We start from the raw sequence: 16,324 nt of genomic DNA on the forward strand, positions 1-16,324 counted from the left end.
CGCACACACACACACACACACACACACACATACATGCACTTTTTTTAAACAAAAGTTTATATCAAGTACTCAAGCTTTTAACTTACTTTTTCATGTAATATACACTATCATGAGTATTTTTTCATGTGGTTACACTTAGCTTTATAGAACCTTTTTAAACAGTGCATATTATCCCATTGTCTTCATAAGCCATGATTCACTCAACAAACCACCATTAATTAATTTAAGTTGTTTCAAGTTTTTAACTAGTATACCCAATCTTACAGCAAGCCTTCTCAGATAAACATCTTCATACATTTGTCCATTTCTTTCCTTGAGATAAACTCTCAGTCGTAAACTTCCTGGGGACAAGTGTATTTAGATTTTTAGAATTTCTATGTGTATTACCAAGTTTCTCCCAAGAAAAGTGATACCATTGTATACAGCCTTCCACCAGTTTATGAAATCAGCCATTTTTCTTTGCTTCCCATAGCTATGGGAAGTTTTAAAAGCAAACATAATTCTGATACATTTTCAGGCACTCGTTGAACATGGAGCATTTTCCCACAGGTATACGCAGACTATGAAAGCAATCCTCAGTTGCGTCAAGCCATTGAATTTGCCTGCCACCAGTTCTACATCCTACACCGAAAGCCTTTTGTGCTCCAGCTGTTTGCTAGTGTGGCCCCTCTCTTGGAGTTTCCTGTAAGTAAGATGTGTGGAAATAAGTGAAGACCAACCAAATGAAAAAAGAAAAGGGTATTTTTTCAGAGTTTAATAAAGCAAGGGAGCCAGTTGCATTTGGCCGAAACCCCCAACATAGCAGAGGAGTAGGAAAGCTTTCTAGAGGAAGCAAAGGATGTTTCAGGTACACCTGAGTGAAGGCTGTTGGCCTGGGGAAGTTGTAGGCAGGCTGACTAGGAGCAAGGCATTTTACATGATTGCTTAGGGGCACATGTTTGGCTCTTTTGGGTTGGAAGTAGACAGAAAAATTAAGGAAGCTCTCAGCTTTAGTCAAATCCCTGCCATTTTTGGCTATTGTTGCAGAGTTATTGTTTGGTTTCTACCAGAGCAGTCTGACCTGCTGTAAACCTGATAGGTCAGGCTGGCTTTCTGGGCTGGTTTTTAGAGACAGTAAGTTGGTTTCCTGGCTGGTTGCTTCAGGTGCAAGTCAGAGGTCTACTTTTAATATGTGATCTGGCCATTTTCAGATTATGTACTCAATGTGTCACCTCCCTTCTTCCAACCGGTAAGACATGAATACCATACATTTTTTTCAATAAGAAAATCATTTCTCTTCAATCCTCACCTCATCTCATTTCGTCTTACCTCATCTGAGTGTAAATAAACCAGCTTTCCAGTTTTTATGTTCCGTCCATGTATGAGATGGAAAATAGGAAAGGATAAAACGAAGATTTCCCAATTCTCATTCCTGTCTGTCCTTCTCTAGCACCTACCCTGCTTTACTTTTTGTTTTTCTTCAGAACACATTTATCACTACATTGTATATTATACTTCTTTTTGTTTTGTTGAGTTTATTGGTACTTTTTAAGTACAGTTACATTCATCATTGGGATCTTGTATCTTTACATGACAGATCTTGGTTCTCATTTCTTCCTCACCCCCTCCATCCTCCCCTATTTACAAAGACTTTGGTTCCATTTTTTCCTTCTCTCGTTTTATACTTAGGTTTGTTTTGTTAACATATATCTGCCACACTCACCAGTAGAATTTAAGGTTCATGAGAACAAGACCTTTCTGTCTTTCTACGTTTGCTTTTTAGTTTGGTGTTTTGTATATATGTGTATGTTTGATTTTTAGAATGGTCCCTGGCACATAGAAACTTCCTATGGATTCATTGTTTTATGAATAGATCAGAACCATTTAAAATAGATTTTTAAAGGGCAAATACTGCATCTCTGTTTTAGAGATATATATTTTATAAAGACCTGTGAAATGCATAGAGTCTTTAGTTAAAGTAAACATCTGTCCCCCAAAAGTATTTGAAGTATTTAGCCATCTATTATGGAAATTTCTTTGGTTCCACCATCTTTATTCCAATGGAGCCATTGTAATGTACTTTTCTAGCAGTTCATATATTACTATTTTTAATGAGTTTCCCAAATATCTCTTTTGTAGTAGATTAGCATTTAATAGATACTCCTGAAGTTCAGGTGCACCACTCCAAAATCATGCACCAGCATTGTTGGATGCAGAAGTATATAAGTTGAATTCCAGATGGATGTGGTAATTGTTATTAGTGATTGTGCTTATTAAATTTGAACTTCAAGTCAACCATACTAGTTCTGAGGTGGAAGTCAGTAAAATAACATTGGTTTTCTCTTTACAGGATGTTGCCAATAATGGCCCCAACAAAGGTGTGTCGGCTCAGTGCCTGTTTGATTTGCTGCAGTCCCTGGAGGGAGAGACCATTGACATATTAGACATCCTAGAGCTAGTCAAAGCTGAGAAGCCTCTTAAATCATTAGGTAAATGCAAAACTTCCCTTTACTTCTTTTTTTCTTTGTAATGATAGATAGATGACAGACAGAGTAAAGGGAACAGTGCTATACATTTAGTGAGTACATTTTTTAAATCTCCTGCTTTTTTCTTAAATGTCTTGTGGAACTTCAAGAGTAAGAAATTCTCTGCCATAAAAATTGTTTTAAAATCATACTCAGTAGACTACTGCCATATCAAGCTCAGAAGGTCCAGTTATTTGAATAATCTTAAGTGAATAACTCTCCAAAATGGTATCTTGTTATTATGAAATGTATAGAAGTAGGCATCGTTCAAAGATAAAATGTCTCATTTTGCCTCTTAAATTATGCCAGTGCCTTATCTATAAATAAGATTATTAAAACTACCTCAACAAAGCATTTTTATTTTTTATCCAACTACTAAAAAGTAGAAAACTGAATGTAATTCCCTTCAGACAAAGAAATTAATAGTTTGCACAGTTCAAGAATAAATTCTAATAAAGAAAAATGAAAACAAAGTCTTTCTTGATAGGGAGGGATGGGGAGGTTGAAGGTAGGGCAGAAGAATGGGGAAAAAAATAAGAACCAAGATGTATTATGTAAAGGTGAAAGTTTCCAATGGTGGATGTCATTACACTGTATACCTTAAATGTACCAATAAAATTAATTTAAAAGAAGAAAAGGCTATAAAATATAATTGGAAAGGTGGTGTTTGAGTGATAAATTCATCTCTATTCCCAGCACAGTATACTCTTATGTTATACCCTGGCTCTCTGTCCTTTCAGATTTCTGCTATGGGAATGAAGACTTGACGTTCTCAATCAGTGAAGCCATTAAGCTCTGTGTTACTGTGGTGGCATATGCTCCTGAGTCATTTAGAAGGTAACTGCAGCCCTGTGTTCCATGCCTTGTGATACAGCAAAGGAAATAAAGTCACATGAAGCCCAAGGTTATATCAGTTTGTACCATTCCGTCAAGTAGGTTTTAAAAACTACATTTAGGAAATTTGTCGTAGCAGAAGATTTGGAAAATATTGTAAATCTTCATTAATTTGCAATCTGTTCATTGGAATTTGTGCAGAGGATAGATAAAATATTTACTCTTTTTAGAAAATATTTTTCTTTCATGTAATACAAATGAGTAGCAAACAATACTTTGCAACAGATAGTTAAGCCATTTATGAAAACTCTTTTTTTTTTTCAGCTTTAATTGTGTTTATTGGTACATTTTAGGGATACAGTACAGTTACATTCATTGTTGGGATCTTGTACCTCTACATGACAGGTCTTGGTTCTCATTTTTTCCCCTTGTCCCTGCCCTCCGTTCACCCCCTCCTCACCTCCCCATCTACAAGCACATTTCCATCTTTTCTTTATCCCACATTTTTTTCTTTTCCCTTATTACCCTTCCCCTATCCATTTTCAAGGAGCAAGAACAACGCCTGTCACACAAAGGACAAGAATATAAATCCTATCTTTTCTTTTGCCAAGTACAAGGAAGTCAAAAGATTCATGTGGAAAATGAACCAGCCCAACTCCAAGGTGTTGGTTCTGGCCTTATGTATAAGTGTCATCTCTCATTTAAAAGTCTTGTTTTGTTGGCAAGCTCCCCTGGAAGAAGGAAGGAGCTGGGTTGATTATTCTTAGTATATCTTTACACATTGCCCCTCAGGTAAGTCATTTCCTCTTCCTTAGAACAAAATGGAGGAAGGGCCAACAGGGGCCAGGATTTATATTAATTGAACTCTCTTTTTTTTGTGGGGGTGGGGGTGAACCAGGGATTGAACTTGGGTCCTTGCGCTTGCAAGACAGGCCACCGAACTGCTGAGCTAAATCCCCAGCCCTCTTAATTGAACTCTCTTAACTGGAAGGAAATACGGGGAGTAAATAAAAAATGGCCCTTCCAGCATTCCTAGCTTTTTGTTATCTTAAATGCTGGAGATTAAACATACAGTACCTGTAGTCAGCCATAGGTGTGACTGGGACCCTTTAAGGGCATACCTGAAGCCTATCAGGATCATCCTGTTTTCTGTTACTCCTCCAACATCTCAGCTCTAAAAAGCTTCCAGAATTGACTGAGCCCTTTATTACGTTAATTCCAACTCTGTACCTGAATGTAAAAACGTATTTCCTGTTCTATTTTCTATTCTGAGTATGTCCAGGTATGTTGTTAACGTGATGCATCAGTAATTCTGCATAAAGCCCATAGTGAGACTCAATGATACTTGTAGGAAGGAAAATAAATAAATAAGACCTTGGTTTCAGGTTTCGGGCTTTCAAGAACATCAACCAGCCATTGTTGTTTTCTGGCACCCACAACTTTAAACTTGATTGGGGGACTCTCCCAACAAAAATTTATGTAGTTATGACTTTAGAGGGGAAGAGGTACCTTCTACTACTACATAGTTTCCGTCTCCCCTCAAAGACAGCATTCTCAGTCTCCTCAACACCACATTGAGCATGGGTGCTATCAAATGAGTGGGTTCCACCAGCAAGCAGGCATTGCCAGCCAGCATCACAGTGACAGCTTCCTCAGACTCTTTCTACAATATTGCTTAAGCTTTAGCAAACCAGCCTCCTAGAAAAGGGTCTTTTGTGGTCTTTGAATTGTTTCAGCTGCAAAACCACTCTCAGCAGATTCCTGAATAGAAGCCTTGTTGATGATTCTGAAGCCTGTTTCTTCAGACATACTGTGTAGCTCCATCGATTCTCAATGCTATTCTTTAAACCGCTTATTTCCATGGCCAGTTCCCCCAACTAGAGTACATATTTCCTTAAGGCAGAATTTGCTACCCGTTAGCAGGTGTTTGATTGATTAGTTAACAAATTGTGACCAACCTTTCCAGCAGATTTAACTACTCTTTGATTTGGGTGGGATAGGAAGAGGACTTAGAGCTCCTCATCTCTTTAGGGTCATTGTTTTCCTATTTTGTTTTTTGAGACAGGATCTCACTTTGTACTGTAGTTCAGGCTAACCTTGAACTCACTCTGTAGCCCAGGCTGGCCTCAAACTCAAGGTGATCCTTCTGTTCAGCCTCCTAAGTGCTAGGATTACAGGTGTTCACCACCACACCTAGCACTTTAAGGATTTTCTTAAATATGAATTAGCCCCAAAAGTAAAGTGTAAAGTGTGACTTGCTTTTCTTTTTGTTGTTTGCAGTCTTCAGATGCTCATGGTCTTAGAAGCTCTAGTGCCATGTTACCTACAAAAGCTAAAGAGGCAGACATCACAGGTAGAGACTGTACCTGCCGCCCGGGAGGAGATTGCTGCCATGGCTGCTTTGGCCACATCCCTGCAAGCCCTTTTGTACAGCGTGGAGGTGCTCACCAGGTAATCCCACTGGCAGGAACATCCCAGTCTTAAACCACACGTGTCCATTGAAAAGATGAAGATAAGTACATTATGGCTCAAAAGCTCTAAAACCCTGTCATCATTTATGGATTCCTACATTGTGTTTTTACAGATACCTACTGAGGCCTTGGATGGCTTGTAAGTTCAGATAAGTCTCTAAATTAACTGGATAAACAGTACTAAGTGCTCTGAATAGTAGTAGTTGTAAAAATAATAATGGCTGTACTACAATTGCTTAAACACACAGTTGCATAGAGCTAACTGGGCTTGGTGGTAGCTTTAACCCGTAGGCAAACAAGTCTTTTGTAAAAGGGGCAAGTTAGAGAATATAAAAATGTGAGCCACCTTTTTATTAGCTAATTATTTTATAAGACATTAAATGTCTGCAAATTCAACTAAACTTTTTTTCATTATTTTATTTTCATGGTCATGATTTTATGCTATAATTTTCGAAACTGTATAACAAGTATAAACTGTAGAGTATTCTTCTAATGAGAGGACTAACACAGTTTTTGTAGGTCATGACTAAATAATGCTGAGAGGGTTAAGTGATTTGGGGATGGAAAAGTAAATTGGTGCAAAAGTTCAGCCCTAAATATAGTCCAAGAAGTTAGAACTAGTATATGATTCTTGAGTGGAAAAATACAGGAACTGAGCTCCTATGTGGTAAGCATGGAGCTAGTGGGGTGTCTGGATGGAACGAAAGATGGAGGGAGAACAGGGAGGCTGGGTGCAGGGCACCCAGCACATAATTTGCTTTCCTTCTCCCTGTAAATTAGCTAGAAGGACATATTCTTGCCCAGGGTAGGAGTGGGGAAGTCCTCTTCCTGGGTTTATTCCTTTGCTCCTTCATTGCATTCTGCAGTGTGATGTGTCCAGTCTAAAGTATCATTTTCTTAGCTCCAAATTCTGTTTATGATTTACCTCCTTCATCCCCCACAAAAGACATCTACTTCCCCAGCCCCCTTCTGCTGTTAGTCAGGGAGCTACCTGAAGTGCTTTCAAAGACCTTGAAAGCAATTAGGATCGTTGTTCACAAACTTCAATGTATATTTTGTTCCTAATCATGAGCCGCATGCCTACCTAAGCAGGCGGAATATAGCCCAAAAGCCTGTGCAGATAGATAGTCATCCTCAAATATTCGGATGCACCTAAAGTGAGTAAATGGGAAGAAGTAGAACAGGAAATCACAACAAATCACCTCTTCCAACAAGAAATAGTCCCAATGTTTTGTTGGTGGTTTTGTCAAAATCCCCAGAAGAACATTCTAAGGATAAGCAGATGATTTACACTCTGCCTTCTGTGCCCTTCTACTAACCCCTTCCTCCAACTACAGAAAAGTGGTCAGTTTTTCTCAAATAACAGTTTAGTTATTTCTCCTTATATTACATCATGTTGGCCCTTTTATCTTTTTTCTTCTTTTAGGAAGATAAGTCAATTAGTTCATCCAAAATTGATTTACCCAAAATGCCATGAAGAGTCATGCATGAAGATGTGACGTTGAAAATTCTGTGGCTTTATATATTTCAGTGCATTTAATATTCATTTTGTGAAGTAAAAGCCTCCTTGATTGGTAGTGGTTAAAACAACATAGGCTTCATTGTTTTTACAAAAAGGATATGAAAATCCATTCACTTTCCCAACCCTAGTTTCTTTTTCCTGTGAAAAGAGACATTCAGAAGTCATATAGGCAAATATATATGTGTTAGTTGTCTATTGTAAAACACCTTGTGACAAACTTTGAGACTTAAAACAGAACCCATTTATCATCTCAGAGTTTTGTAGTACAGAGGTCCAGGCAGGAGCAGCTGGGATTTCTGCCCAGGTTTCACAAAGTAGAAAGCAAAGCACTGGGCATTCATTCGGAGCTTTTACTCTGAGTGCTGTACCGGCGAAGAATCTACCTCCAAGCTCATTCAGGTTTTCAGCTTCACATCACTCTGGCCTGAGGACCCATTTCCTTACCAGCCATCAGCCAGGTGCCACCTGTGCACTTGGAGGGCTCGTGTGCTTCTCTCACAGAGCCCTCCTGTCTTTCCAGCCAGCAGCAGCTCCTTGAATCTTTCTCACACTTCAGATCTCTACCCTAGCCAAAGAGAATGCTCTGCTTTCAGAGGCTGCTGTGATCAAATTAAGCCTGCCCAAATAACCTCCATTTTGCCATGATTTCCTTGAAATGAGACAATCAGTGGAGTAACTCCCAGCAGCCAGTCTTGGAAACCATCTTTAAATTTTGCCTGACATGTGGGAAGGAAGAATCTAGTGTGATTATTAAAAGTTTGCTTTATTTTTAGTTATATTTAGCATAGAGAACATAAGCAATATAGAAACAAGCTTTAAAGATTTTATAAAAGTACTTTCTCAGAAAAACAACACCATCCCTTCTATGTGTTAGACGCCCATTCAGAGGGAAACTTTACCTAATATTTTACATAAATGCTGCAGATATAAAGTGAATTGATTTGAAACTATTACCAAGCATCTAAATTACTGACTTAAAGTAGATACAGGTTTTCTGGGTAACCTTAGTTGTAATTTTCACTGCAAGAATCATTTCACTCTTTGATGGTTTCTCAGAAAAGTAAGAGTGACTGACTTTGGTATAGGTGGTCAAAGAAATTTGGAGACACCTGCCTTTTATGCCTGGCCAGAATGACCAACTGCCTGACACCTGTAGAAATGAAGAATGAGCTCTGACCTCTCCATCAGCAGTCTTAGGGACCAGATTGCATGTCTCATTTGACTAGTTTATCAGTCAGAACCAGAAAGTGAAAGAATTTAAATAATGATAGGCTTACAGACCCATGCGAGTTAACACAGCCTTTGAAATGCCTCTCTGAGCTGACAAAATATGTGAGCTTCAATAACATGAGGATTTTATAATTGTTTCCATGTCTGTTATTATTTTGGGGGTTGGTTTTTGAGACAGCTGGCCTTGAACTCATGGTGATCCTCCTGCCTCCACCTTTCGAGTGCCAACCCTAACCCTGACCCTAACCCTAACCCTAAGTGCCGGAATTAGGGGCATGCACCACCACACCCAGATTGTCATTGTTGTTTTGTTCTGGCAATTATTGTTATTATTACAGGCCCATGACAGCACCACAGATGAGCAGGTGTGATCAAGGTCATAAGGGGACCACCACAGCCAATCACACCATGTCGTCAGGGGTGAACACCAGGTAATTCACTGCGCCTTTTTTCCTGTAGTGTCTCAGTTTCATACAACCTGAATTTCAGTTGTGAGGAATGAAGGTAATCCTGAAAAAGTCAATATTAAGTGTGAAACATTCCAATGAAAAGAAAGAAGAGTGAGTTTAGAGTTACAAGAAAAATACCAAGATTTCTTTTAAAATTGTCCAAGAGAAACCCAAACCACATTTGGAATTGGTATTTGTGTTCGTTTGTTTGCATGGCCGTGCTAAGTGGTCTCTGAACTGTTCCAGCACAGAGATTTAATAGTGATTTCTCACCCTTGGGGGCAGATTTTCTACAGACATTTCACCCAAATTTTGACTTATGTCTTCAAATGATGCTTTGATGTTTGCTCACTTGATCTTCTTCCCTTGTTGTGGTGTAACTCAGCTACTGACTATACTAGTTAATACTTTATTTTATCTGCTTCATTCCATCTGTGTAAACATCTAACTACTCCAACCCACACACAAAAGTGTAATTACCCTCCTTCTAAGGAAAATTTGAGATTGCACAAACCCATAATCAGCTTAAGAGAAACTTCTTTCCTAGGTTGGATTAGTTAGCAGGGAAATCATGAGTGGAAACAATAATTTTATACTCTCTCTGAAGCATATTTTTAAGTGTGTATCATTATCTATGTAAACCTAATTATCTGCTCATTATACATACTCATGTTAAAATAAGGCAAAAATAAATTCAAACCCAACTATAAATTACCTGACATGATCATTATAAACTCATGCATTCACTTCTTATATTAAGGGAAAATGGTACCATTTTATTGATATGTAGGGTCTTCTCTATGCATACTGGGTTAAGTTCAACTGCTAGATAAATGGTGGATGGAGAAAAGAAGTTCTCTCACATCAAGTATCAATTAATCACAAAGCAGTAAGTCTCCAGAATTGAAGGAAGTCAGACATATTTTTTCCTCTGATTACCTGAACCAGATAACAGTATTAACACTATGCCTTAGAATTCAAATTTTTCAAAAATGTCTTTCCTTTGGCTATATTCTGAGTTTTTATGTATTTTTCTTTATTTAAAGTATATGGCAATGACACGACTTTCATAACAACTATAATTGCTTTGTATGTGGTAGCCAAATGAAAGATAAAGATTTTATATTTTAGGATTAATATGTATATTCTTGTGATCTTATCATAATATATCATCAAGGACTTTTCATAAGAAAATCATGTAAGAAGCCTCAGCAAAGGTTCACTGTATTGCTGTGATATTTACACAGACTATTTTCTGACTCTTAGGTACCAGGAGCAAGGAGCCAAACTGCACTTTATCAGGTACTGAAAAACCTGCTCAAATTCCATGCCAGTTCTAACATCTGAGTTAGAGTTCCATTAGATATCTTCAGTTAATTATGACCTGAGGATTCAGGAAGTGGCTAATGTAAAGTCATTGCAGTGTGGGGATGACAGTCTCTCCTACTGATAAATTTTATCCTGCAGATGAGGTTCACCTGGCGCCACCATACTGAGTCCTTAACTCAGAAGCAACCTTCTGATTTTCTTCACACCTCTCCCTGGGTTGACACATGCTCACCTCTCCAGACCCCTGGTTGATCTTTTCTAATTTCCCAGGGAAAACCTTCATTTATTGGAGGAAGGGCAAGGACTTCCCAGAGAGGAACTGGATGAACGTATTGCTCGGGAAGAATTCAGAAGGCCGAGGGAATCCCTCTTGAATATTTGCACAGAATTCTATAAGCACTGTGGGCCAAGGCTGAAGATCTTGCAAAACCTAGCTGGGGAGCCACGGGTCACTGCCCTGGAGCTGCTGGATGTGAAATCCCACATGAGGTACTGTCCATACTTCCCTTGGCCTGAGTGTGGCCTGGGTATGGCCATGGGTTTGAGTGTGTGTTGGGCTGGGTGTGAGAATTTTTATCCTCCAGGATACATATTAAGATACTTGAGATGACTTGTTTCTTGGGACTGGAATACATAACATACAGAACCCTCTGGTGAAGTGTTCATTAAGTCTATCAAGAAGGCTCAGGGTGGACAGAAGAAATGTTCTTAAGATAGAAAATCACAGCCCATATATTTACTGCTCGATGATAGAGAATGAAAAATTTCCATCACCTATGTTTGAAGTAGTTTTCTTCCAAATATTGCCCAGATTCTGATTTTTCACAAGAATCCAGGTATCTTACATCAAAACAAAACAAAAACCACTGTTTTCTGCTGAGGGCTTGTTCTGGCCCTGGAGTATCTGAGGACACAGTAATAAGCCCTGCAGGGAAGTGAGTGGTTTTAATTCTTACACATACATAGCATGGACCTGAAATCCCTTTTGTAATTACTGTGCATGATATAGCCTTCAACTATTGAAGGAAATTTCCTGGAAAAAATCCTGTACTGGATCAGGCCTGTCATTATTTTAAAGTTTTTACCACTAGTCCTCTACAGGGGCCCCAGAATTAGCTGTTTGTGCATTAGTACTTTCCCTTCCTGTGGAGATGTCCTCTTGCTAACATAATGCTACTCATTATAAAGGTTGTGTTTGTATTTTTTGATTCATTCAGATTTGTGACAGTTTGTAAAGGGTCATAAAACAGTCCTTGAAAGAAAAATTTCACAGGTAGTAAAAGCTTTACTTGGAAACTTTGACGTACCTAGAAAATTAAAAGTAGAGTGATAGTCTAGTTGTTCAGAAATTGTGATGTACCAAAGCACATCTACTTCATGATTATTAACTTTTTAATGATAGCCTTTTGAAAAAATGTGGAAAGAAAAATGAGAAGTAGAAACCTCTGTGAGCGCAGGAGCTTTTCCCTGCAGACCTATTTCATATTCTGAGTTGTGGTTGCCCAACCATGAACACCAAGAGCATTCCAGAGCTTTGCTTCTGCTCACACATCCACTGTTCAGTCCCGGGGAAGAGCTTATTTCACACTGAGAAGTTCAGCTCCTGAGCAGGAGGCTTCTGAGAAAGGCAGAAAAGTTTGGAGTGTCAAGATCCTATTGTCAGCTGCAACTGAGGGCTCCATCGGGTCCCTCCTCTCCTTTTCCTACTGATCAAGTCTTGCTGACCTGAGGGATTCTGTGAAGAGAGGGACAGCCAATTTATGAGAGGAAGGGAAAGATTCTTAAAAGATGAGAGAGAGAGAGAGAGAGAGAGAGAGAGAGAGAGAGAGAGAGAGAGAGAGAAATGTGAAGTGTGTGTGACTACTCCTTAGGGGATTTGGGGGAGGGGCAGCAGAAGTCGGAGAGGCCTAGAGCTCCCTCTAGAGGCCAATACCTATAAAAAGTTAAATGAGCTGTAAATCTAAGTGATGTAGCTCAGTGTCTAGCACAGATCTAGGATATGAAGATATTAATGCTAATAAAAGTGATTCAAAACCTATTGTGGATGGATGTAAAATAAAGTGCTGGTCTTCAAATTTATCACAGTCCAATACAAGAGACAGATATAAGAAAATGACAATAATACAATGCTATAAGTGCTAGAGTCACATGTATAGTTGTATTTATCATTTTATAAAAAGTTTCAGGTAACTTAGAAAACTATAAGATACAAGGTGATAGAATTCCCAAATGAAGAAGTAAAGTCAATGTAGAAAATAATTACGTTTGTGATAGTACTAGTACAAAAACTAAATATAAGATCATATTAGGTGTTATTCATACCATGAATTTGACTTTGAGCCTCTGGATTATCAAAACAATAAGTGAAAAGTGGTAAGTTACAAAATCGTAGTGCCAGTAAAATTAAAAACAGTTTTCTGGTGAAGTAGTACTTTTTTTTTTTTTTTTTACCAGGGATCAAACTCAAGACCTTGTGCTTGCGAGGCAGGCACGGCACCACTGAGCGAAATCCCTGGCCTGAAGTAGTACTTTTTTAAAGTAACAAAAACAAAAACTATCCCCTGGTTGTTTGTTAAAAAGAAAATATGATGATGATATGTCCTCAGCAACATCTCCATGATAGATAAATGCCTAGTTCTCATGTCTGGATGTGCCACCATAAAGAGTTGGTATAAGGATCGTAATGCAGTGTGCCAAGATCATTCAGGAGCACCTGGACCAATAGATGACCAGTTACTGCACTGGATTAGACTAAATGTCCTATATTAAGGCAGTGCCTCAGAACAAACTTATAAAGACAGGTCTACATGTTCTGTGGCCAAACAGATATTCTGTACTGCTGAGGGGTAACACATCTAAATGTTTGGACCCTGTACAAAGCAAAGTTTATAATTAAGGGTTTTTTCTTATAAATTAAGTGCTTAAATGTGTATTTATGTAGGTTAGTGTGTGTGTGTGTGTGTGTTTGTAACTAAATATTTTTAATTTGGGGATTATGAATAATACTTAAAGACATGAGAATAGATACTAGCCAAAGAAAAAGTTTATTTAAAAAGAGAAATGGGGCGATATAAAGTTAAAGGTACATGGGATATTTGAATGCAGAATTTGGATCAAGCCCAAAAGCTGAGAATACCAGCTTTAAGGCAATCTCTTCTCCTGCATTTGCAGAATATATGTTGGATTACTGGGCTCTAGTGAAAAATATTCTTGATTAGATACAATCTCTGCCCTAAAGGATTTTATTGCCTCATTTGCCCAGTCACGAGTTGCCAAAGCAGCAGGATCTGCAGTTCTTTCCTTTTCTCTCTCCCCATCTCTCCCAAGGAGGAAATTTCTTGTGTTTTCACTGGGAAAGGACCGTGGTAACTTTTCTTACAGAGAAATTATTCTTGTGCTAATACATCAAAGATTATATCAAAGGCAAATTTCATTTTAGGCTCAAAGCAAATTCAATTTTTCATATAAACAAGAATTAAAGAAATACAGGTAGTAATCTATAAAACAGTTTTCAAGTTCAGTTCTATGTTTTGTTCTTAAAATACACAGATTTTGTGCTTAAAATACACAGATTGATCATTTCTCAGTACAATTCTGAAACAAGCACAAGGAAATAAGTGCCTATACATACATTCTTACCTGCCACATAAACAACCTGAGAAAGATTTTCTTCATGGCATACTATGAGAAATATATTTAAAGATGAGTATAGAGAAGAGTTTAAAATGATTTCTTCAGAATTCCCAAATTCCATTTCCAGGACAATGTGAATGTTCAGTTTGGAAAAGATAGAAAGGATGAAGAGACGGTAACTATTTTTCAGTTAGGAAGGGTGGCCCTGAAGAAGATGAATTGGATTTATGCCTCCAGAATTAGGAAGAATTTAAAGGAAATTTAGGGACCTAATGTGAGAGCTTCTCTAGTATAGACCAAGTTGCCTTGTACAGTTTTAAATTCTCCTGTCCACAAAGCTAGTCTGATGAGGCACTTGTAAAGCATCCACATGTGAAAGAGGGAGTGGCTTGACTGTGATTCCTAAAGCAGGGTGGCTAGAGAGCTCTTATACCACAGATCCTCTCAGGCCTTTGTCCTGCCTCTCCCATTTTCTAGGGGTGATCGACATTTCTCTATATTAAAATCCTGTCACTAACATTTGAGAAAAGAAAGAGCACAATATTGTCATTGTACTTCTCTGGATGTATTAATGGATCTCCACAGGGATCTCTAGGGGCATCTAACACGATAAAGAGTGACAACTGGGAACTGTGTACCTCCTTGGTATAAGAATGCATCTGATAAGAACTCTTGATTAAAAAGTCAAAACTGAGTCTGTAGATCTAGCACCTAGCTTTAACTACTAACTGATATGGATACAATAGAATAGATTAAATGACACCTAGAGATTCAATCATCAAGATCCAGAGTATTGTTGCAACTAATTACTTCAACAAATAAATTCCAAGGTAGCAAAAAAAAAGCAAAAGTTGAAGAAATCTTCAAATTAAAAGAGACTTAAGGGGGCCGGGGATTTAGCTCAGGGGTTCGGTGGCCTGCCTTGCAAGCGCAAGGACCTGAGTTCAATCCCTGGTACCAAAAAAAACAAAAACAAAAAAAAAATCCCATATTAGGACATTGATGTGTGGATCTGGTGACTGGGAACCTTTGGCAGCCTTGGAGGAAGACTACTTTGCCTCTGGTGGTTCCTGCCAGTTGCCTTTTGTGTTTACCTTCTGAAACATCCCTGAACCCTGTTAATATGCATGTACAGACGCCATTGTAGTGACATATGTGACGAGAGCAGAGGGAGGAAGGATGTTAGCTCAGGAGTAGGTGTACTGGCAGAAGGTAATTGTCATGATTCTTGGTGGGAAATTTTTCATTGCAACATTTTAAGCTTATTCATTTAAAAATAATCGTTTTAGGTTGGCAGAAATTGCACACTCCCTTCTGAAGCTGGCCCCATATGATACCCAAACAATGGAGAGCCGTGGGCTTCGGCGCTACATCATGGAGATGCTGCCCATTACCGACTGGACAGCCGAGGCAGTGAGGCCAGCCCTTATCCTCATTCTAAAGAGATTGGATAGAATGTTCAACAAAATTCATAAGATGCCTACCTTGAGGTGAGGAGGCCTCCTAGTCAGAAGTTGATACAATAAGCTTCAAAGTTAAAAGGTGTCATTTTTTAACATGAAGGGGAAGTCTGAGTTGAATGAGTGAATTAAAAATTTTCTTTTTTATCTATGCAGTTAATTAAGGCTGTGAATACCTAAATACCTAATAAATCTTGAGGAAATAACATTTTTTTAAAGTGCATTCATCTTTAAAAAAAAAATCTATCCGTTCTTAGTTACCAGGTTCCTCATCAGATGTACGTAAGAATTTCCATAATCTCCCATCCCTTTTGAAATAAGTCAGAGCATGCCCTATAAATAACCAACTAAAGTGAGAAGAAAAATTAATTTGATATTCCAATATGATTAGTTAATGTATTTAGGTACCAACTTAGAAAAATGACAATTTACAATAATCAGCCAATAGCAGCTAAAAAGTTTAGAGGATTGATAGCAAATACCTAACTTTCACCTACTTCAGTGTAATTCTAAATGAACACATTTACCACTTGACTTCTCTTTGGTGGCTAAGAAATCTTCACTGGTACCCTTCGGTTTAGGCAAAGGGATACCTCTGAACCAGTCTACCTAAAGGCATGAGCTCAATTTGGAAAGCATAGTCACAGTGAGCAGGTAGTTCAATTAAATATTGGTAATTCCACTAACTTTGAAATTTCAACTTGGGTTAGATTGAATATTCCCTGTCCTTTTAAACTAAAGCAAAAAATAAAAACAAATCTTACCCAAGAATCTATAGCACTTAGTGTTCAGTTTGTCAGGATGTTTCTAGGTATTAGCCTGGGCTCTTTTTAACATCCGTGCTGCACTTAGAAGGTTTTGAAGAAAAAAATATTATTTTATTAATAACATG

General features: G+C 38.2%; 1 protein-coding gene across 1 annotated transcript in view; it reads left to right on the forward strand.

The window, feature by feature from the left end:
• Unc80 (unc-80 homolog, NALCN channel complex subunit) overlaps window positions 1-16,324 on the forward strand; it is a 204,267-nt gene that overhangs the window by 160,253 nt on the left and 27,690 nt on the right. Inside the window, exons 46-53 of the mRNA XM_033763980.1 lie at window positions 550-684; window positions 2,330-2,468; window positions 3,245-3,341; window positions 5,619-5,789; window positions 8,900-8,992; window positions 10,277-10,312; window positions 10,610-10,828; window positions 15,262-15,462. Coding sequence (XP_033619871.1) covers window positions 550-684; window positions 2,330-2,468; window positions 3,245-3,341; window positions 5,619-5,789; window positions 8,900-8,992; window positions 10,277-10,312; window positions 10,610-10,828; window positions 15,262-15,462 — 1,091 coding nt within the window. The remainder of the gene's footprint in view (window positions 1-549; window positions 685-2,329; window positions 2,469-3,244; window positions 3,342-5,618; window positions 5,790-8,899; window positions 8,993-10,276; window positions 10,313-10,609; window positions 10,829-15,261; window positions 15,463-16,324) is intronic.

Source organism: Fukomys damarensis, unplaced genomic scaffold, assembly GCF_012274545.1.
Source record: "Fukomys damarensis isolate Sample0158 unplaced genomic scaffold, DMR_v1.0_HiC HiC_scaffold_16, whole genome shotgun sequence".
Taxonomy (NCBI): Eukaryota; Metazoa; Chordata; class Mammalia; order Rodentia; family Bathyergidae; genus Fukomys; species Fukomys damarensis.